Source organism: Pocillopora verrucosa, chromosome 14 (assembly GCF_036669915.1).
Source record: "Pocillopora verrucosa isolate sample1 chromosome 14, ASM3666991v2, whole genome shotgun sequence".
Taxonomy (NCBI): domain Eukaryota; kingdom Metazoa; phylum Cnidaria; class Anthozoa; order Scleractinia; family Pocilloporidae; genus Pocillopora; species Pocillopora verrucosa.
Genome location: NC_089325.1, coordinates 11,149,740 through 11,172,390, shown reverse-complemented (window position 1 = coordinate 11,172,390; position 22,651 = coordinate 11,149,740). Strand labels below are relative to the sequence as shown.

The window sequence follows — 22,651 nt, the reverse complement described above, 5'->3', positions numbered from 1 at the left end:
GGAGGAAAATGGTCCATAAACCGTGAAATCTTTATGGCAGCCTGATTAAAAAAGGTCTTTTTGGACGCAGTTATGCTGAAACTTACTTAGTAGCCTAACCGCCTATATGTACATTGTTCTCAAATTTTCATCACCACCTATATTTTAAGTTGTTTTCGAAGTCTTCGTTGACTTTGTCAAGCCTTGTATTTACTATTAATTTCATTACAACAGCTATCAAAGCCAAGGTTTTAAAGAGTTCAATACCAAGGATTTCTGATGATGATGACCCTTGGTCAGTTGGCCCTGCGAGCTACACAGTCAAAGTTTTGAATACCTTCAAGGGATCGTTTAACGAAAACGAAATAATTCAGTTGAAAACTCCAGCCCTTGAATCCTTGTGTGGTGTTTACCTTAACGTTAAGCGCAAATACGCCAAAACAAAATATATCCTCACCGGTAGAAGGAGCAACGGGCAATTGGAAATCATGCTGTGTGACTGGTTCGAGCCGTGGAGTAAAAATACGTTGAAACTAATCCACAAGATCAGTAACAAATGTTAATCATTGTTACTGTTAGTTAAGTTCGCACGATCGGTTGTAAGCGAATACTGGGAGATATTATATTCTAGAATGGTTCATTAGCTCTTTGACGCGGTTTGTAAAACCCTTTATTTTATCAAATGTTGGGAATAAAGCGAATACAACACTTTGAGTCTTTTTAGTGCTTCGTGGGGTATAGCAGAGGAGGGGAAGGTACCCCAAATGAAAACGTGTGTGAACGATCTATGATGATGGCTATACTTCTTAATCAGTTAGTGAACACAAACCCATGCAAAGACATTTAAAAGTAGAATGCACCTCAGCGGGAAATTGAAGTTCCACTGATAAGAGAAACAGAGAGATATCTCATAAATAGGGGCTTTGGAAAACTTTCGAAACAAATGATCTCTCCAGATCAGACAATAAATTCTCACGGCAGCTACATCACATGCCTTATTATACAAGCTCAGAGATTTGGTGACACATGAAATAAGATTCACCCATCGCTGTTTTTCGGTCTCCTCATCGCATTTATAAGCTGAAAATGGATTAGAACGGTGATAACATCTGATTCTTTTGTTGCTGATACTTTTCCTCTCTCATGCACTCGTTATGTAAAGAAACAATTTTCTTCTGTGTGTTTATTTAACACTTTAAGACCCATCCGTCATTATCCGTCGCTTCTCCTTTCTCAGTCTGTTGTCCTGTCTCACTTAAACTTTGGATTTTGCTGATATCTCTCGGTATCTCTATCAATGAACCCTTAATTGCATCCCATGAAAGTTAGTTGTGGATCAATGAATTAAACCAGGATTCATAATTGTTTTCTCGATTTGACAAACTTTTCAAAAGCGATTTGTCTAAGTGATATCGATTCTTAATATTTTTTCGGATTTACAAAATATTTTGGATTGTCCCTTCTCGGCTTCCGTAGTGTCTCTTTCGAATAAGCCGAAAGTTGTGAGTGGGGGTTAACCGAAGCATTGAGGTAAAATCGTTAAATCAAGTGAATAAACCGTGATTTAATAAGGAAGCGTGGTACAGCTTTTTCACAGCACATGTAGTTCTTATTGCTTCAGTATGATCTCATCCCGATCAAATGAAGAATTACAAATTTTTTAAGGGAATCTATCCAACCGGAGTTTTGGTAGGTGAGACCTTAAGCGAGACAAATAACAATAAGGGTGGGGTTTGACAAGATGTTACGCTGAAATACAAAACCCGGCGCCGCACATGATAGATCCACGCAGGTCAGCAGCATTTTACCAAGTTTATCAATAGCTTTAGTAAGATTATGGTTTTCAGTCAAATATGTCATCAATGGGAAATTGGAAGCGGAAAATTTGTCTTTCTTTCGCGTTGAGTGTGTGTGTGTGTATGTGCATTTCCAAGTATAAACTCAATTGTCATTAGCCTTCATCATTTGAAAAGGCAGATGAAACATTGGCTCGGATACCAAGGCTTAATAATAAGAGAGTGGCTTTTAGTTGAATCCTTTACACCCTAACATCAGTATGCATATTCTCCATACTGCTCTTTACACATTTCCTAAGGTGCTGACAAGAAGAATTTGTTTGCCAATCAAAAGGTTCTTTCCATGCTGATCATTTCCTTTATTCTCATGACCTTAGTGTGTGATTCAGCGGTGAAATTGTTGGGAGAAATTAGATGCTAGTCACTCGTAGAAGTTAAAAGCTTAAAAGGAAAAAAACCGTAACAGTACGAGATATGAATTAATGATAATATATTTTACAACTAACTGTTCCGGTTCGATTTATTGAGCGCGGTGGCTACCAACCACATGTTGTTAAACTAGCGTCTTCTTAACCCTTTAACTCCAAGATAAAATTTGTCATACTCCTTACTGTCAACCATACAATTCTTATGACGCTACTTCAGAGAATTTAGTATTGGATCAACTAATTATCCCCAAATTGATATTTTTCTTTATTCTCATCACTTATCTGGTTGATATTGTATGGGTATTGTAAGGAGAAATTCTGTCTTGGTTACTCGTAAGAGTTAATGGGTTAAAGCACCAGCGAGAAGCTCTTCCAAAGTCATAATGATTGTGATACACCGAAGACAGTTGTCATAAAATAAATAATTCACTCTGAAAGTTGAAGAACCCGTTTCAGTTTATTAAGAAACGTTTTCTGAAAACAGTGTTTTCAAAATAAAAAGGTAGCTGGAATGGCCAAAAAAACCAAACGAACACAAATAACATCGTTATAACTGAATATCCCGAGAGATAAGGGCTTGAAGTAGCAAATAATTATATTATTTTATATTTGATTGATGTAAGCATTTCCTTAATTAAAAGCCCTTAGAGTTTAAAAATTTCCCAACCACGTCGAGTATGTGATTACATTGATTTCATGGTATAAATAATCAGCGATTAATTGAATCTAAAAAATTACTTTCTTACAGAAAGTAGGTGTCACTATTTTGTTATAGGTTCTCTGCACTGTATAAATAAACTTCATTACATATATTTAAACAATCTTAATTTTGAATTTGAAGATTAACTATGAAAATGGTTTTTCTACAACGAAAAACCGAGTAAGTCACCATTGACAGTTCAAATGTTTTTCCAATACTAGTTCTCAGTTCCCTCGCTGGTTATTCAATATCAAGGAGCTACGTCTGTGTCCACGTCTACGCCACTCACAATCACTTCCTGCTTTTCTAGTTGCACGAGCTTATCATATTCTAACACGGTCCGATCACGTGAACCGGAAGTAAAGTGGATGGTTGGAGCGTCAATTGCAGCGTTATACTTCAGTCGCTTTTAGATAAGGCAATTGTTCTAGGTCGATATCATCTGTGTACACGTCTTTAGCTAAAACTGAAAAAAAAAAAAATGAGAAAATCAGGAAATTAATAAAACTAAATTTTGAAATACAGCTCTTATATAGGAGAATTTTGTATTCATAACCATTTGACCCTAAGAGTGATTAGCAGCTAATTTCTCCTTACAATATCACCCCTGAATCAAACATTTAGGTCTCGAGAATGAAGGGAATGATCACCAACTGTAGAAGCTCTTAATCGTAGAAAGAAATTATCCTTGTCAGCACTAACAGAAATGTATAGAGAACAGTGTGGAGTATGCGTACTAATGTTGAGGTGTAGAAGGTTAAATTCTGGCAATCAATGTGTACCCCGTGGAAACGAAAAGTTGTTGAACGTGGTTAAAGGCGTCACCAACGAGAGTACTAAAACGTTACACCCCTCTTGGCCTTCTTGGTCACGTCAACGATAACTCGTGATTATAGAACACTGTGACATACCCCTAGATGACAGAAAATGCCTTTAACTGCTCCTTGACGATGCATTTCACGTTAAATGAAAGCTAATCTCCTCCTCTCATTCAGAACTGCTTTTAGCTCACACAACACCCTTTAACCCTGTACACCCTAATATCAGTATGCATATTCTCCATACTGTTCACCATACATTTCTTGAGGTGCTGACAAGGAGAATTTGTTTGTGACGTTAATGTGTGATTCAGGGGTGATATCGCAAGGGAAAATAAGATGTTAGTCACTCTTTGGGTGAAAAGGTTAAGATGCGATGCAACCCACTGGTTGAAAGAGTTCCATTCCCTGTACTTACCTGTCATTCGTCGTTTAATGTTTGTGGGAGGTTTACGATACAAAAGAGCTACAATCAAGAAAGCAAGCAGCGCTTCAATCCCAGGGAATACCGAGAAGGCGCCTCTGAGGTACTGGGCACAAGGTTCGCCACATATCCTGGAAATAGCAGAAACTATGTTAAACATGCGCCACGAATAGAAATGTAACGAGTCCAGTGCTAAATACAGGAGGTTATCTTGATAAATCACCAAATTCTCTTCACTAGTTTTCAAGGGAATGTATAGCTGCTTGAAGGGAGTATTACAAATCACATCTGAAAAGGCCAATGAATCAACTCACCCTTGTGTCTCGGGATAATATTCTTGTAGGCCAAGAACTATAAAACCAAGCGATGCTTTATCCATAAGAGCGCACACACCGTACACAAAACCACTAGATTTCTGTAGAGCGAACAAAGGTTAGGTCAGAAAAACACGTACTGCTACACACCATGGAAGAAATATGTGTGATTCTCTCTAGTTGGAATGGATGCGAAGGTTTACATCCCTTTCCCTTCAGAAGGTTTATGTATGTTTCACTCCCCCCCCCTCCTCCCTCCACCTCCTTCTCCCTCACTAAATCGACCATAAGACGTCCATCCGATCTTATATAATAAGCTTGTGGACGAACTGGGAGGGTGGGGGCGAAATTGCAAAATTTCATGGAGCAAAGTAGTAAAGGTTGTATTAATAGCGGGGTGAAACATCCAGATATCAAGGAGAAAATTCACCAGATTGGCCTTCAAGGGCTTTACGCTCATCCCAGAAAGGGTGGATGACGGATGGAAAATAGTGGAAAGCTTGACGGGGACGGAGAGGAAAACATGGTGATATAAAAGTTTTAATACGTAGAACTGTTAGTGCAATTTCCTGGCTGCCCTCCCTGTGCAAAAAAACAAAGTAGAATCACCAACGGAAATTCCTGAGGCAAATTATCCACGTTTCTGAATCGAAGAGAATTGCGGAATGGTGTCGTGCCATGTGTACAAACGGGAAGCTCTGGGTGGAAAGAAAAGGCAGATCACACACTTACTTTATCGTCACCAATGATTTCTGCTACCATGGCTAGAGACGTCACAAGCATCATGGAGTTTCCACAGCCCATGATGATTGTGGGCGCGTAGATCATTTGTCTCTTTGACTGAGGCGTGAAGTAGAACCACGTGGCACAGCCAATGACAACGACTGCACCAACACAAAACAAAACCTGTGTGGAAACCGTGATTTAGCGATGTTACTTGGCTGTACATACATTCTAGTTGACCCTACCATCTTTTTTTTTGACATAAACCTAAAACCTTGTGATCTGTAGGTCTGATAAGAACGGGGGGATGGAAAAACGAGTTAGGGGGGGATGGAAAAACGAGTTAGGAAGAAATAATTTAGAGACCAAGGCCACGCCGAAGTGTTTCCAGGGGTCCTAAATTAATATATTTAAGGTTCCTCCTTTTGCGTCCTTGGTTTACATTCTCTCTGAAGATAGAGAGGCAAATTATTGCAGAGATGGTAAGGAAGCAGAAACTCTGACTCGAGCTTAAAGATAACGAACGGGGGATAGGCAATCAAATTCTCCCAAAAGTACTGATACCGATCCAAAAAGAGCAGTGAGGAGAATCTCACTCATCAACTTACCCTGTTCGAGAAATACTTGTTAAGTCTCTTTATCACTGTGCTCATAAGGATTCCGCTGATGAGGATCATTAATGGGAAGTAAGCAATGGCTTCCTGATTGAAAATAAAACAGAAAGTTAACTTTATTACAAAATCTCACGTCTAGCACTCTGGTTGAATGACCTATTTCACCAGAGTTTCTACCGCGTTTTGTAGCATGAAGCAAGCCATGAAGAGTATTGTTGCACTTCATTGATGGAGAGTCAGTCTATATTATGACCCTTCCTCCCACCCCCTACCACACCCCTTCCCCCCACCCCCTACCACATCCCTTCCCCTCCTAAACATTTTGTAAGCTTTTCCTAACAAATAACCCATACTGTTTCGAATTCCTGTTAGTTTAGGTAAATGGTTAGAAAACCTAAGAGATTTCTTAGTTAAATGTTTCTGTTACCTTTTTTTTGGTCTAACCTTGCCTAACTATTAGTAACATTCCAATTATTTCGAACAGCCTGATTAAGGCAAACTTTTCCAGTAATTTACTCAGTCACAATCCAGATCTCATCATTATCTTACCTTTCGGAAGTGAAGAGTTTCTGTTAGATACATAGGAAAGTACGACTGATTTAAATTTACCACATTCTGTGTCGCCATATATATTATAACAATCTGCAAAGGTAAAGAGAAAAAAATACAAGCTAAGTTTAAACTTGGTGTCAGCGAAAAATCACCATTAAGGGTCCTAGTCTCGAACGACGAATGGTTTCCATCCAGGCCACGAATCTTAAGTCGCATTTGCAGCTTTAAGTGTTTATAACTTAACAACACAATCTCTCTACAGAGAACACTTTTCATGGCCTTGATAGAGCCCCCAGAGGGAATGTTCTTCATTTGACTTCTTCTAACGAAAAAGAGATTTTGCATTAATTTCTTTGCAAGCGTTTTGATTACCGAGCGCTTCCTCTTAACTTGTTTTCGGGTTTTGTTCACCGTTGAAAATGCCCCGATTTAATTTCATGTAAACTTTCTCTGCGTTGATATTCAAAGCAAAGAGCCAACGCTCTCACCTTATAAAAGTCAGGATTTTTAAGCCATTTCATCCAGGTTTTCTTTACGTCATCCTGTTTCTGTCTTTCCTGCTTTTGAAGCTCGATCTCAAGGGCTTGTTTTTCCAAGTCCTTACACAGTGGAGCGTCGGCTGAAGAATTTTGCGACTGTTTTTTATTTTCTTCATCTTCCGCTGAAAAGAGAAATCATTTTGGAGATAAATTACCTCATTTGGAAGAACACAGAACATACACAAATAGACTGCAGTCGTAAAACGTAGAAATCCGAATAGTCAAAATTCTAGTTTTCACATCTGATAACCGGAAGTGCGGATTCCGAAAGTCTTGAAGTGAATAGAATTGGGGGTACCTGTACCATGATCGACGTCCTCTACTCCCCAGTGGAAAATAAAAGCGAAAAAGCTTCCAGTTATCATGACGATTATGGATTGATACTGAAAATGAAACAAAAGCGAGTTGGAGAAACAAAACAAACCAAACCAAGCAAACAAACCAAGAAACAAGACAATTTTTTTAATGTTCATGGAACACGGACCTATCCAGTGTTTGTTCGTCGAAAGTGAAAACCACATCGGACATTTAATTAAATTGAATTTTATTTCAGGTTCTTACCGTAAATTGTTTCTTTGCAGATTCGTTGACAGTTTCTTCACTGTTTTGGCCCAGAAGGATCCAAGTTACTACAAACACAAAAACGCCGCATCCTAGCTTGAGTGCAGATCTGAAAGAACAAAAGGACATAGGAAAAGGGTTAACTTCTTTCTATTCACCACAACTGCTTTCAAAGGCTCTTCCTTCATAACTTGAGTATGTGTTGACAGGAGGCTTTAAGAAGTTGTTAGTGTTGGCGATGCACACTCTACATGAGCAAAAAAAATCTTAATATTTATTTAGAATCTGCTGAATGAGTCAAAATTTGTAAAAGTGTTTTGTCTTTAACAGGTTTATAAGGCCTTGACGCCACAACCCAACTAAAATTTCTCAGGATTTTGCCGCCCCCCCCCTCCCCCTATCAAGAATGTGAGGTTGATCATCTCTTTATATCTTTTTTCTAAGCTATGCCAGTTTATCTCTTTTACAAGTATGAGCAAAATCAAAAATAGCACTGAAAAGGACGCCAACGACAACCACAACAACAACAAAAAAAGACTGTCTCTTTTAGCACAAAAACCTTGGTTGGTAAATCTTGACTAGATCATGAAGTGGTGGAATATTTTAATATCGAAAAAGACTCAACACCTGGGCTCAGTTATTCATAGGGCAAATAAAGCTATCCAACAGATAAATCAGAACCCTGCGGATAAGAGTATACAAAACATACAGCGCTATCAACCGGATGGAAATCTATCCGGTGGGTGTCTTTATCCAACTTTCAAATAACCACGGCCTGATCTATTGTTGGTCAATGCTCGAAAAGCATAAAATGTTGTTTTGTTATTCAATTGGGCATAAGGAAAAACGTTTTTAGCCACGAAATAAATTAAAATTACACGAACAATTAGCGTTCTCGTAAGAATTTAATTTAAGTCTGGTAGCTGCCTTTGTGCCCAGCTGGATTCAAAACAAAGAACGCTAGCCTAGCGGTCAAACCGCAACTTCAGAGTTATAAGAGCACGCTATTTGGGTTAAGATATTATGTGACGAAGAGAACTGTTGTCAAAGCGACCAGTGAAAGTAGAGTCTCGAAAAAGAACAGTTCACCCTTTCACTATCAAGATCTCATTAGTTATTCTCCTTACTGTCTGCCACATAATAGTTATGATGTAACTTCGGAGAATTTGGTATTGGATCAACTAATAATCCTTTTTTCATTTCCATCATTTGACTGCTTGATATTGTAAGCAGAAATTGTCTTGGTGTTTCGTGGGTTTTAAATGGGTTAAAGATGTCATGGGGATCGATTGAGACCGTACCAAAGAGACACTATAAAGACTCTCATCTCCAACTGAGCTGTTCGGAACAAAACAAAAATTTTGGTGCATTTTTCCTTTAATTAAGCATTTGCACAATATCCCCCTATGGTCAACAGTACACAAAACTTAAAACGCATCAGCAAATAAAGAGAACAGTGTTGAATTGAATTTGAAGAATTCAGTCTCTCGTGGATCACTAACCAAATAAACTGATACCTTCCGGAAATATCACCTGACGATTGCAGTGAGGGTGGTAGCTTGATGGTATTAAATAGTTAAAGAAAAGGAATTCTGGTATATTCTTAAAATAACAACCTATGGAGAGTGCATGATCAGAACAAAACTTGATATTACCGACACGTACATGTGTCTCCGATGTCAGGTTCCTGTCACCGAGAGTATATAGACTCCGGATTTCCTCCCAAATCATACCGTGTGTTAAAACCAATATTCTAAATTTCTTTACAACTTTCAATTAATTTGGTTTTCTCTTGTGATTTTATTGCAGTCAAACACATTCGAGCGACATTAAATTCCGCAATTTCGTATGTTTTCGGTTGTTTCTTTGAATTTTCTCGCTTTAGCACATGCAGTAAGTGCTAGGGCGCTGATGAATAATGCTGCCTTGATCACGAATCGCACTAACTTCTCTAATCCTTTGAAATGCTTCTAAACTTAGAGTTCAAAACGTTTCCGTGAGGTGTTTCCGCAGTTCTTCTTCCCATCACGTTGGGAAAATAACCGCAATTTAATCCATTTAAAACCCCTACGACCCATTTCGTTATTCTCCTTTGACAGGGTATACCTTTCCTCGAAATTAAATTTAAAGATTTCGGTGCATTAATTCATCAACAATCCCTCTCTTGCAGAAAAGTTTGTCGTTTCTCATTGACTGTTTGTCGGGAAGAGGGTTCCTTATTTATTACGTCTGTGGGTTAGTGGATTGGATTAACCAGACACGGCACCTAAAAAGGCGAGTTTTAAAAATACCGTGAATGTCGAGAATGCGTATGCACAAAAGAGACGGGACAATTGATAAAGTTCTCATGGAAATTCCCTATTCACAACTTAAGAAATTCATAGGCATGACACGAATCAAAAACGAAAACGTTTCAACGAAGTTAGGTCAGACCTTGGAAAATGATATTTCCGGAAATGGCGTTATACAAAGAATTCCACCCCCCCCCCCCTCCTCCTACGCCATGAAGGGTTTGCCAAGAGAGGATCTCGAGGTAAATCGTATCAATGTAAGATCATGAAGATCACTAAGATTACAGAAAGAGTCTTGTGTCTTAAGATGATACAGATGATTCCCATTTAAGGTTAAGGTTTCCGAGGCGCTCATGTTTTTATACAAAATGCGAAGTCTGAAATATGTAGCGATTACCTAATTCGATTAAATTAATTTTTTTTAGTTTCTATTTCTGTTTCGATCGTAAATCAGGTGACTTAACCCTTTTAACTCCCACGTCTGACCAAGACAGAATTTCTCCTTACAATATCAATACAATATTAACCAGATAAGTGATGAGAATAAAGAAAAATATCAATTTGGGGGAAATAAGTTGATGCGATTCTAGATTCTCTGAACTAATGTTATAAGAATTGTATGGTTGACGGTAAGGAGAATTACAAATTTGATCTGGGAGTTAAAGGGTAAATATAAACCATGACCCATTCAGTCTATCGACTGAAATGAAATATTCTGGAGTCGATAAGACAGAGAGGTATTTACATGCGTTACTTGGAGGTAATTTCGGCACTCTACGTCACGGCAAATAGCACAGATAGTCCTCTACGAAAAATTGTTTGAGTGAAACTGCATTGAGGGTGACATAATCATCTCACTTGATGACTAACATGACGTAAAACACAGTTTCACTAGGAAAAGGGGGAATTATGTTAAGGTTGATCATTATTAAACTGGCGCAGCTAAGGAATAAAGGGCCTTTCATCTTTTAAGAACAAGGATTAACACATTAATTCCTAAGCATTTTGCAATTCAATTAAGAAAATTATAGTAATAAATGAAAATAGTTTGGCTTTCTAACTTTTGAATAGCATGCACAAAACCTCATTCAACCTTATTGTTGAAACTTCGCTCACGAAGAACAAATTGGCGCATACGAGAAAGAGACCCATATCTATAAACCTTGAAGAAATAATCGAACGCACACAGATGTTAGGACGCTCTTTCTAATAATGCGCTTATCGACGACGGCAAATTTTGCATCTGGTGTCAAGTATTTACTTCTCGTGCGTAGTGATCTAAGCAAAGATGCCAATTCGGTGGATTGGTGATTCAAAGGCTGACGCCATTTTCCCGAAACTCACATGAAATTACAGCCAAATTTAATTGAACCGAACTAGCTTGTTCGGAGGGCCTAGATTTCACTCTACTTTCGAAAGCGTGCATGTGTTAATCTGGAACAACAAGATATTATTCTCACGACCGACAAAGGTCACTCAGTTACATGATGCAAAAAAAAAAAAAATGGTGATCATCATTTATAATCCTGTCGTTCTTCCGATTTCAACGCGTTTAGATTATCTGCTGTCATGAATTTTCCCTGATTGAGCGGAAACGTAACATGAAGGCTCCTAGGAAGCTGTACTGAGCAAAACAACTAAGCGTTTTAAAAACGAAAAAACTTTACTGAATAATTTTGAATATGAATGAAGGGCTCATGAGGTGCTTAAACCCAGGTAAACATATTTACCTTTGAAACACGCTTTCGATGTATTTTTAATGACCAAACTTGAAAGCCTCGTGCACGATCAGAAAGAACTTATGCTATGTGAATTTATATTACTGAAATAAATTTTAGAGGATTTGAATTTGCAAATTAAAGTCTAACAGCATCACTGCCCAGTTAGTTGCCCAATGAGCTGAGAATTGTTATCTGTTCCGAAGGTTGCATTATGTATATTAGCTTTAAGTTCAAAGTACTCCGTTTAGATGTGAACAACATGTACAAAATATTTCGCATGGAAATCGAAAGCGAAGAACGATGGATCGCGTATTTCAGAGGATGTAAAAGGCATATTTAGTACCCCTGAAAACAAGTTTTCATTTCTTTTCAAATTAAAATCATTCGGAAGTCACAAGACATCTGCGTTCGATCACCTGAATCCATTGTTTCCTTTTTCCGCTCGGTGGCTCAGCAAAAGGAAAACCCACCGACAATAGATGATGCAATAACGACAAATACAATTTTGAACCACCGCGCGGTTAAAATCAGTGAAATGAAAGAAGGAATTACTTAGTACATATTTCTTTCTAGGGCTTTTTTAAGATTTCCCCAGAACGTGTGAAATGCCAGCAACAATGTTTGTTTAAAAACCTCGAGTAGGCCTTGATGAAAAAAATATTTTTTCGTGTAACGAACACGAGTGACAATGACGCTTGGAAAAAAGCCAGACAAACAATATCGCATCATGTAACACCACCTACGATGAAAATCCTAGTAATCCTGCTGCTTTTTGCGAGCAACTTTTTGCCCCTAGAATTTCACATGTACTTACCTTATAGCGCTCAACTCTACAGCATCTTTCGGCCGTTTGGCAACATGGGGCATTAGAGACAAATGACTTATCTCCACCATAGGCCAACAAACACTGAATAGAGCTGCGAAGGCTCCATAGTATGCCACCGGAACCCAGTCAGGGCTATCCTCGTTACAAGCTAAACACGGGCTGAACACAAACGGCCAGATCAGCGCGATTCCAACACTACCGAATAAATGCCAGATCTTTCTATTGCCGTATTTCTTGGTGATTTTCTTCGAGAGACTCTTGTCGCAGCCATAACCGATAAACGGAGTGGAAATCGCATCCGCAATTTGAGAAGCGAGAAAAATTAGACCAGTTCCCTTAGCGGAGATTTTCACGATTTTGTTGAAAAAGATTATAAGATAGGTAAACCACGCTTGAATACAAAGATCGTTGAATACATGCCCTACTCCATAGCAGATCTTTTGTTTCAGTGAAGTTCTTTCTTCTTTGTGTACCAGCTTTTGGCTCGGTTTATTACGTCCGCAAATCCACACCATTTTAGTTTTCTCCCGCTATCCTCTTAAAAAGGAAGATGAAAGCCGGTCCTGCGCGATCTTCGCCTTTGAACTTGCTAGGGAGCAACTGCAACGCCGGCTTTACTCGATGTGACATTAATGTTCGAGCAAGGTAGCCGCTTACGATTTCACTTGCTAAATTTGGAAACCTTCGTCATAAACCTATTGTTCTTCCATAAAAAGTTTGACAGTTGTCAGAGTGACATCAAATCAAAACCAATCATGTGGCGGATCCCAGGGTAGCGATGATATCCACAGCCAAGTACACCAGGTTAATTGAGTGTGTTTAGCTTTGGTGACATGAAAACCCCTTTTACGCATTTCTGGCAGAAGGTTACTCGGAAAGTACTTCGAATTTGTTTTGACGCAGACATCTAGACGTCACGATTTTAGAATTTGCAATAATTACTGCTTTTAGCTCTCTGGCTTTTTTGTTGTTTATGTCGCCTTAGCGAAAAACAAAGAATATTTGATATTTACTCTGAAGATCAATCAGCTCCCTACAATAGATAATGATAGACTTCTCTATTCATTTACTGTGTTTACAACGTAAAAATAGATTTGTGATCGCGATTCTTCAGAACAAGAAAATTTTTATTTTACAGTAGAAAAAATAATATTTTGCGGTTCCTGCAAATCCTAGTCCTACGAACAGTGTAAACGTCATTGTGCATGATTTAAGGGGTGTATTGCAAAACAGCATGCACAACATTTTTATTTCCTACAGGGAAGGCCTTTTTTTCTTATTGAAATCCTTTCGGAATTTTCGCAATTGCTAGAAACGAGTTTCCGAAAAGCACAAATGCGTTTTCCGGTTTTCCGGTTTTACTGTCACGAGCATTTTTAAGGTCAAACTGAACAAGGTCAACAAACAAACTTGCTCGTATGATTCGCTCTGTTGACATAAATAATATTTTCATAAAGATAACATCGAACGGAAAATCGGGTCGAGTGAAGGGTGGCGTGATCCGATCTAGTAGAGTAAAATGTCTTTTTAAATTTCTAATTTTAATTTTCAAATCGAGGAGTTTCCTCGTCACGAGGCACTGTTGCAAGAAATATTAGGAGCAAACTCATGCCGATTTCCTAGAGAGCCAAATCGGCCGGATGAGTAGTCTTACATTTAAATGAAGCCGATTCGACCTTTGGGTCATGCACGGTGCTTTCATGTGATCATTTTTACAGTTTTTACATTTTTCAACTCACAGAAAAAATAGCCTGCGGAAAACACTTCATTCAACTAGACATACTGGTATTAACATTAAAAAAACCAACTGTGGTTTGTCCGCAGAGGGCAGACTGAGCTGTGTTTGTCAGTAATGGTGTGATAGGGCGTGTGAATGACGTTAAAAATTCCAACGGCGTTGTCATGTGGACAGTAATGAGCACGAAGACATTGTTTTCGCATGGCAAGGCCGCAATTCATTTGCAAACGAGTTGTTCTCACCCACGTAGTGACAATGAGGGCAGTAGCTGTAAGAGAAAGACAAATCGAACCATTTATAGACAAGAAGTATGGAAATATTGATAGACCGAAATAATTTTTGCATCAGATAAACAAATACAGAGATGACAGGAGACTTAAAAGAAATTTATGCAGTAACAACATGTTTTTAATTCAACACAAATATCTATATTTTCATTCACAGGGAACGTTTAGTGCTGATAAACTAAAACCTGTTCAGCACTGTCAGTGGTAGCCATAAAACTCATCATAATTTTGTCACATCTATATGCACAAGGAGAACCTACAGAATAGATAAATATTCCGTTTTGGGGGCACTTTGTGTCGGTGAGGTCCGAGATTATAATTATTTCGGTTGATTTTTGGGATAAAATTACAGATAATTTGGACATTGAGAACCATAGGATCGTATTATGACTAGCGCGTGAGGGTGAGAGTGATCAAATTCAAAAAGTAAACAGTGAAGTTTCGGTACACAGCGGACCTGTTGGTCTCATTTCCGACCGTGATAAGGGATGCTTCCAAACGAAATTTTTAAAGAAAAATCAAAAGGTTTTTAGGATATGTGTAGCTAAGATAACGGAAATAATTCATGGAAAGCTTGCGTGAGGCCCTCCCTTTTTTTCGGAAAAACACGTAAGCTTTTAGCTGTCACAAAGTTCTGGGATACATCATGCTTTTTTATGTAACATTCCAAATATTTTCACTAATGTTATTAAGGGGTTTGCCTGATGTTATTATGGTTATGAACAGATGTTATGCAAGGTGCGCACGTGGAAGGTGCACGTGCTGACAACTTTCGATCCCTGTATAATAGAAGAAGATTCGTGGACTCCCCAAATTTTCTTTTATAGCTATCATGCGCTCTCAAATGCGACATACTGCAGGGTTATGTTGGAATTTAACAAAGGATAATGCAGACTACATGGTTCTCAAAATGTTATTCTAGGGTCAATATTTTAACCAAAATTTCATCCTTTCGCTTGTTTGCTTATTAGGCATCTAACAAACGCGAGGGAAGCAGACTGGCAGGGTATGGAGCGCGGGAGACTTCCCCCCCTCCCTCGTACAACTTCAGTAACAGCATCTTACTCCCTCCTCAGCCTCCTAAGTTCAGCCCTTGGCCTGCTACAGTGGTGAATGGAATGTGATATAAATTATCTGGTGAAAAGAAGGCGATGGTCTCAACTTTTGATAGCTTTAAACAATAATATAACTTATAGAAAAGCTTTATCTTAGGTTTACACTAAATACCACTACTTGCGTGTTCAACATAAATAAATGAAATCCCGCATCATCTAAATAGCGTTTCTTTGTCTATATAACCAAACATTTTCAAAAAGAAAGTTAATTTAAAACTCCAATTTTTTCTTTGTAGCGTGGCCCTTAAGATACGAAAACTCAATCTTGATCTTTGTCTGTATCTTCATTTCAGCTTCTTGCAATTGATTGCATAACATCATCAAAAAATTTGAGATTAGGACCTTCAAACCATCATTTTCACTGCATCGTTTTTTTTAGCCAACCCTATGGCAGTGCAGCATTGTTGCGCCTCCCATCGGCCACTTCTCATTCAAACGTTAGAACTAGGAAGTTCAGCGATCTTTTCGTAAAGGTCTGCAAGACATTCCACGGGTATTGTTTGCGTGCTCTGATCTGCTTTTTCAACTGTGAAAAGTTAACGTACTTCAAGTAAGAAAATGAGGAAAATCTTATTTAAGGAATTAGTAATTATTTATTTCCGGGGGGCGAGGTCGTGGAGGCTGGGGGGGTCACTTTGTTTTCAGGGGGTACGGAGGACTAATAGAGTATAAAGGAGATGACTTAGGAAAATTGATGGCAAATTAACTGCCATTAACAGGGGGGGGAAGCATAAGAATATAACAGAGCATTTGGGGGATCGGGTGAATTTTATTGTGGAACAACCTAAATCCCCAACCCATCCCCCCTCCGCCCCTTTCCCAAGGTGCTAAATAATGACTCTTTGGGGATTGAAACTCAGCTGCTTGTGGGTCGTGAAAAAAAAAAATTAGAAAAAAAACCATATCTTTCCAAACGTAACCATTATGCTACTTAATTAATATCCCATCTGATCAATATATTGATCAGATAGGGTGTAATTATATATATAATTTGACTAATTAACAATATCATTAAGCTCATAGCGTCTCATGTGTGAGAATTAATCATCGTTGCATTTAAGAGAAGATAAAAGCCCACTGTTCAAGTATAACGGGTCGTAACTTACTTCTTGGCCGACAGGACAAGACAAGTTTTGACTTGAAACAAAGACCAACGATTGCCAAGGAAATAACAGCTGATATTCCTGGCGTTAAGGTAAATACAAGGCGCACATAACTGCCACATTGTTCACATATCACCCTGAAAAAGAAATGTACTACACAAGTGAATAGTGTATTTCGCGCGCACTGATTGGCTAGTTCAGAAGAGAATAGCAAGTACCATTCAAGTCCAATGTGGTGAATAATTGTCAAAGGTAGAAAGTTCTCGCTGACAAGTTATGAGTTAAATTACGTAGTTAGTAAAACTGGTAGAATATCAAAATTCGCCCGCGAGCATACCCTTTCTGTCATAGCACTGCGGCACTAAATTTTTCCCACTCGGAAGAAAGTTTGCGGCCTCGAGCAACGCAAACTGGTGACAGGTCTGCGAGGGGTATATGGTCCCATCATTTTGCCAACCCCCGCTAAATCTCTCGCCTAATTCGAGGCTTCAAAAAAGCGAAAAAACGCTTTTACCGCATCGCTAAAAATCAGGACCTGATCGCCGCTAGATATTAAATGTACATACCCGTCAGGACTATCAGGATAAAATGTCTGAATCACAAGCACCACCGCACCCACGAATCCTTTGTCCAAGAAACCCATTACTGAGTAAACAAAGCCTCCGGAGGCCTGGAGGAAAAGGGACAAAAACTTGTTCAGACAAAAACCTGTTACTTAATCTACTATCTTGTCCAAAAGAGATTCTTCTCCAAAGCCTCTTCCTCTGTTTTCTCTCTGCGTACTATGTAAGTCGTGCAAGACGACATTGAAGCACGTTGGAGATTCCTTTTCTCTTACCTTATCGATTCCAATCATGTCAGCGGTCATAGACAGCACAGTCACAAGCATGACAGAATTTCCGCAGCCCAAAATGAACGCCGCCGCGTACACCCCCTCTCGGCCCGAGATTGTCTGAAGATAAAACCAAGCGCATGCGCCAAGAACGATTGCGCAGGCTAAACAGAAGGTCCACTGAAAAAAGGCAAAGAAACAGAAGGAAAATGAATTCCTCAGTCAATTAAGTAAAGTGATATTTTTCCTATGACGATGGCTTTTTTTTTGTATCATTGAGGACTTTTCATCATTACTGTCCCCTTCCACTCCCGGAAATTGCGTTACACATTTGGTTGAAAATGAAAGAAAGAATATGCCCTCCTATGCACTGATCACTGTGAGTCAAGGTTGGATTTCTCTCTCAGAATTGGTTGATTTGAAACAGCAAGATAGAATGGGAACTGTTCAAGTCAAATTGAGTTGAAAACAGGGGGAAATGAACCTGTGATGCTACGTCGGTGGGAAAGTATAACAAGATAACTTAGTTTTATTAACAGAGTTGATCATGTAAATCAGCCACCATAAAGAGTTGCTAAGCTGACGTTTCGAGCGTTGGCCCTTCGTCAGAGTGGAGTTAAAAACAATTGAACTTTGTGTGGCTGTTTGTGGGACAGACTTTGATTTAACCTTATAGCCCTGAGAGGGACTGGCATCTAATTTCTCCTTACAATTTAACACTTTTGAATTAAACACTAGTTGAAGGAAATGATCACTGAATTCCGAGTTCTTGATTGTTAAACAAATTCTCCTTTTCAGTACCAAAGGAAATGTATGGTGAACAATGAGAAGAACATACATACTGATTTTAGAGTGTAAATGGTTAAGTTTTCACCTTGGTACCCAGGCTTTTGCTGATTCTCTTTACAAGAACACTTGAAATGGCACCAGTAACCAGGATGACCAGAGGAAAATATGCGATGGCCTCCTGCAAAACGAAATTGAGAGAAAGACGTACTATAGTTAAAAATGAAAGAGAAAATTATAAAAGAAACGAGGACGCGTTGAAGTATAAAAGCCCGTTAATGAAGAGACTTCAGACTTCAGACTTCAAGTTTAAAGTTTCTGAAGTTCGTCGTCGGCTTTTGTGGGAAAGATATCTGTCTAAAAGTTTATTGTCGACCGAGAAATGTCTCCATGCTGTTTCTACTTGTTTTGTGGAAAACATTGAAAGCTGTAATCGAGTAACGTTTTTACAGTTGGCCTGGGGTAAGCAAAAGCTAATGGAACTTTGTGCTGAGTATAAGAGGAAACAAATTCTGCTTAATCTTTTTTGATTATACCCTTTCAGCTGAACCGTGGAATTACGAAAGATGTTCATTTAAACATACTTTCTGAAAGTGAAGCGTCTCCGTCAAGTAGAATGGAAAATAGGATTGGGAAACATTCACTGTGATACGACTGCAGGTGTAAACGACGCCCATCTGAAAGAAAAACACATCAGTTGGTCAGTGCATGGGCAAATACAGCTTACATTATTAAAACTGACACATTTCACAAAAGACCTTGACTTTTGAAATGCATTGATGCGCAAGGGCGAGTCGTTTTTCTAGTAAACAAGAGGTTTCCCGCCATGTGCGGGAGAGCGGGAAAACGCGTGCAACCAAGTTTCGACTGATTTTAATGTCTAGCTTGCTATTGGCTGAATTTGTGCAAGCGTGGGTTCCATCGGCCAATTGCGGAAAGGTAGTGGAAGCTCCATCTCACCGCGTAAAATTGAGGATCTTTGAACCACTGCCGCCATGTTTTGGGTTTGTGTGAAGGGGCGTCTCTCTCCACAATCTCCACACAGAGGCTTTGATCAGATGAATGTTCGTCCAGCGGTTCTAAGTTAGAACAGAGAATACACAATTACATAAAAGCTTGTTTTTGTGGGGCGTGTGATACTAACGTTTGTCGACAGAAAATACTGAGTTGATAAAATAATAAAACGGAAGAATGGAAATAGGAAACCAAAAGGGAGCAAAGAGGACAAAGGAAAGGGAAGAATAAAGCAGATTGAAATTTGAACAAATTTTGCTTAAGATTTCAGATTAAGGACCCAACTGACAATTAGCTCCTTCAAAGCTAGAAGTTCTGGCTGACATAAGACTATAGTTCGACCAGAACGAAATTCTTCTAATCCACTGAATTTCATGGAACTGCTTGCTGGATCGCTGAGGATTTCAATCAATGAAAACGAAACTGAACTGAGAGGAAAGAAAATGTGCAAAAAATGTTTCACTATCAGAGGAAGCGAAAGCCCCCTCCCTCTTCTCAAAGAAATAACTTGAAAGTACAATTTTTATACAACTGCTAACCTTCTGTGAGTTCCTTCCTTTCGCCAGTTGTTGAAGTAGCTGGTTCTATTGTTCCCCAGTGAAACACGATAGAAAACAGAAATCCAATCGCTACAACAATTAAGCTGAGTTGCTGAAATCAAATAGAAACGCTGTAAATATAATAAAACGTTTATGACTTCGTCAGCTCTATCGAATATTTCCATCAGTGTATTTTCTTAAAATTTTCTAAAAATCTTTTAAACATATCATTAACAGGGAGAACTGTTGAGAAGTATTTAAAAAAAAAAATGAAAAATAACAGTAAAAAAATTAGGGGCAAAAAACAGGATATTGCTACAGCGCAAAAGGTTGAAACAAACACTCGAACAGGAAAGATGCTTTTTATGGCGTATGCGCGTTCTCAAACCCTGCTTAGTTGGAAATTTGCGCTGAACGTAAGATTCCGGAGTGTTTTAGTACAAAAAATATCGTTGGAATTTCTTTTGAAGAAAAGTAAGTGACAAAATTTCATGGTACCGTGAATTCTTTGGCTAAGTTAGGGCTGATGCCTTCTTCGCTCGCTTGTCCTAGCAGGATCCATGTTACCACGTAGATGAAGATGCCGCATACAAAAGTTAAACCAGATCTGAAAGCAGACGTTAATGCACAAATTTACATGTGAATACTTTGATGATAAAAAAAGGACTTTCTGAGATTATCAACCCGCTTAAAGGAACAAACAACAATTAGCATGAGCTGTATTGCTTTTGAATAATTTTGTTCGAGGCTGACAAAATTGAAATTATCCATGTTAACATTGGCCTTCATTGTTTGTTTTAATCTTAACTTTTGCTAACCTGTTTAGTCTGAAAGCAAAGGCTTGGAAGATTGTTTGTTTATAAACAGAAAGCGCTAATAGGGGGAGGCTATAAATGTTCAATTAAAATTTCACTTAAAAACTTTACAATCTGGACCATGCTGGATTTTCAAATTTAATTTACGAAACAGGGGCAGGGAAGTCCAAAAACATCTTTGAAATCACAGCTGCAGCTACAAAAAATTTCTCTCGTGCGAAAACTAAAAAAGACAGAGGCAAAAAAATCTTTATTTTGATTTCTTTGATTTTATTTTGGAGACGAACTTTTGAGATTGATTTACTTTCTCCCAAAAAAGTACAGATATAATATCGAGAAAAAAGAACCTTTTCCGATAATTCTATTAAAATCACGGTCAACGGTCAGCCTGTTAAGACCTGCTTAATATCACTTTTACCTGACAGCGTTCAACTCAACAATTTCACCGGGTCGTCTGGCGATCTCTGGAATGAGTGAAAGATGCGCGATTTGCACTCCTGCCCAACCGACGTGGAAAATTACCACTGTAACCGAGTAATACAGAAGTGGGAGCCATTTGGGGCTATCTTCTGAGCATGCTAAGCAAGGACTGAAGATGAACGGCCACGCGACTGCCACGAAAATCGTGCCAAACAAATGCCAAGTCTTTCTCTTACCGTAAGGCGCGAAGCGTTTAATGACGATTCGATCGCAGCCGATGCCCATAAACGGCGTAAGAATAGCATCGGCGCCTTGAGCAATGAGGAAGAGAAGTCCAGTGTCCGTGGTGGAAAGTCCGACAACTTTGTTGAAGTATACGATAAAGTAAGTGAACCAAACAGCGGAGCACAAGTCGTTGAAGAGATGGCCCGTGGAGTATGAGATTCTTTGGCGCAGTGGAGTGCGATCCTTGAGCTTCGAAGCATTTTCTGGCTTTTGTAAGCAGGTAAATAATCGAGGAACGCCCATTTCAGTCTGTATCTTATGTTGTTATGCTTTCAACTATGAGTGATATCTGCTAATGCACTGCTCAGACAGCGTACGACCTTCTTTCAAGTGTTTCTGTCACCTTCTGTCGTTCTGCGCCAATTGGCTTCACGTGCCCAAATACCAACAAAAACAATAACAAAAAAAAAACATCGGTCAAAAGGTTCTGCGTGAAAATGTAGCGATGCGCTTTTCAGTAGATTACCTGTTGAGAAAGTTTTCTTGACGTTGAGCAATAATGTTTGTTTTGCAATTGACTATTTGTAACACGCCTCGACAGTATTGCTTGTAAAGATAAGGAGATAGAGGAAAAAATATATTTTTATTCCTCCTCTGTACTTCTCGTTTTGATTGATTTTTATATGCTATGAAGAATTTCCTGCGGATACATGGGTTTGGATTGAATTGCCCACCATCCTGCGTGACTCTGCAATTTTCGTTTTTTGTTTTTTTCATTAACTCTGTAGAAATTATACAGTTTTAGAGAGGACCAATATAGAAAGTATAAGTTAATTATTTCGAACGGGTTTTAGCCATTTGTTCTTTTTGAAAGCCGTTTCCCTCTCAAACTTAACCTTCCGCCCCTCCTCTGCTCCCTGAAAACGCGCCTCGTGCACGTGCGAGGTGATCGTTATTCAGCAGATGAAGATCATTGCGTAAGGATGACAAATCAATCTGCCCATCATTCCCTTGTCGAGTCAAAGGTGTCATTCTCTTCACCATCGTATCAAATTCTATCAGACGTGCAGCGGAAACGGGGCCCCAGTGAAAGGATAAGGTTACGCGTCAAAAAGCTTCATTGATCACAAAATGATTTTAACTTTCTCTTTTAAAAGAAGTATATATAACTTTCTAAAAGCTACAATCAAATTTGTTCTGCAAAGACGATCAAAGCGATTGTTTACGAGACTTTTACGTTGCGTATGGATGTTACGTAATCACATCGCTCTGGTAAGAACACTGACCCGAACTGAATGAACGATGTCAACACGATTAAAGATAGATGATATTAAGAGATTGAGATTGGAAAAATTTGCGACTTGAGAAACGCCAAAGCCCTTGATTTATAATCTTAGGAAATTCCTTTTCCCCTCTTCTTCCTCTGATTACATCACAGGAAGGTGATTCCAGGGGTTCGAATGATCTTACATTATTTTTTGAGCGGGGGCG

At 38.8% G+C, this 22,651-nt stretch overlaps 2 protein-coding genes across 3 annotated transcripts; both read right to left on the bottom strand.

Moving 5' to 3' along the window:
* Positions 1–2,641: 2,641 nt before the first annotated feature.
* LOC131789696 (major facilitator superfamily domain-containing protein 12-like) lies at positions 2,642–12,926 on the bottom strand. 2 transcript variants are annotated; one of them, XM_059106857.2, is made up of 10 exons: positions 12,275–12,926; positions 7,449–7,557; positions 7,186–7,270; positions 6,837–7,009; positions 6,346–6,438; positions 5,791–5,883; positions 5,192–5,365; positions 4,460–4,560; positions 4,140–4,276; positions 2,642–3,369 (listed from the first exon to the last, which is right to left on the bottom strand). In XM_059106857.2, the coding sequence occupies exons 1-10, from the start codon at positions 12,799–12,801 to the stop codon at positions 3,296–3,298; spliced, it is 1,566 nt and encodes a 521-aa protein (XP_058962840.1). In that variant the 5' UTR covers positions 12,802–12,926; the 3' UTR covers positions 2,642–3,295. The 2 variants fall into 2 exon arrangements, with proteins under 2 accessions (XP_058962840.1, XP_058962841.1); XM_059106858.2 differs by having other exon boundaries at positions 7,192–7,270.
* A 1,674-nt stretch (positions 12,927–14,600) lies between these two features.
* Positions 14,601–21,547, bottom strand: LOC131789711 (major facilitator superfamily domain-containing protein 12). The gene is made up of 10 exons (XM_059106883.2): positions 20,934–21,547; positions 20,199–20,307; positions 19,701–19,812; positions 19,108–19,226; positions 18,732–18,824; positions 18,236–18,328; positions 17,368–17,541; positions 17,096–17,199; positions 16,533–16,666; positions 14,601–15,952 (listed from the first exon to the last, which is right to left on the bottom strand). Exons 1-10 carry the CDS (start codon positions 21,461–21,463, stop codon positions 15,858–15,860), a joined length of 1,563 nt encoding a protein of 520 aa, XP_058962866.1. The 5' UTR covers positions 21,464–21,547; the 3' UTR covers positions 14,601–15,857.
* Positions 21,548–22,651: the final 1,104 nt, after the last annotated feature.

Bases quoted from the DNA above. Each gene is read 5' to 3' on its own strand.
- LOC131789696 (XM_059106857.2), bottom strand. From the start codon at position 12,801: ATGGTGTGGATTTGCGGACGTAATAAACCGAGCCAAAAGCTGGTACAC. The intron at 6,439-6,836 runs GTGAGAGCGTTG...TTACCTTTGCAG, and splicing joins AAAATCCTGACTTTTATAAG to ATTGTTATAATATATATGGC. The intron at 4,277-4,459 runs GTGAGTTGATTC...TGCTATTTCCAG, and splicing joins TATTATCCCGAGACACAAGG to GATATGTGGCGAACCTTGTG.
- LOC131789711 (XM_059106883.2), bottom strand. From the start codon at position 21,463: ATGGGCGTTCCTCGATTATTTACCTGCTTACAAAAGCCAGAAAATGCT. The intron at 19,227-19,700 runs GTTAGCAGTTGT...GTTCTAACTTAG, and splicing joins AAGGAAGGAACTCACAGAAG to AACCGCTGGACGAACATTCA. The intron at 17,200-17,367 runs GTAAGAGAAAAG...CTTTTCCTCCAG, and splicing joins ACATGATTGGAATCGATAAG to GCCTCCGGAGGCTTTGTTTA.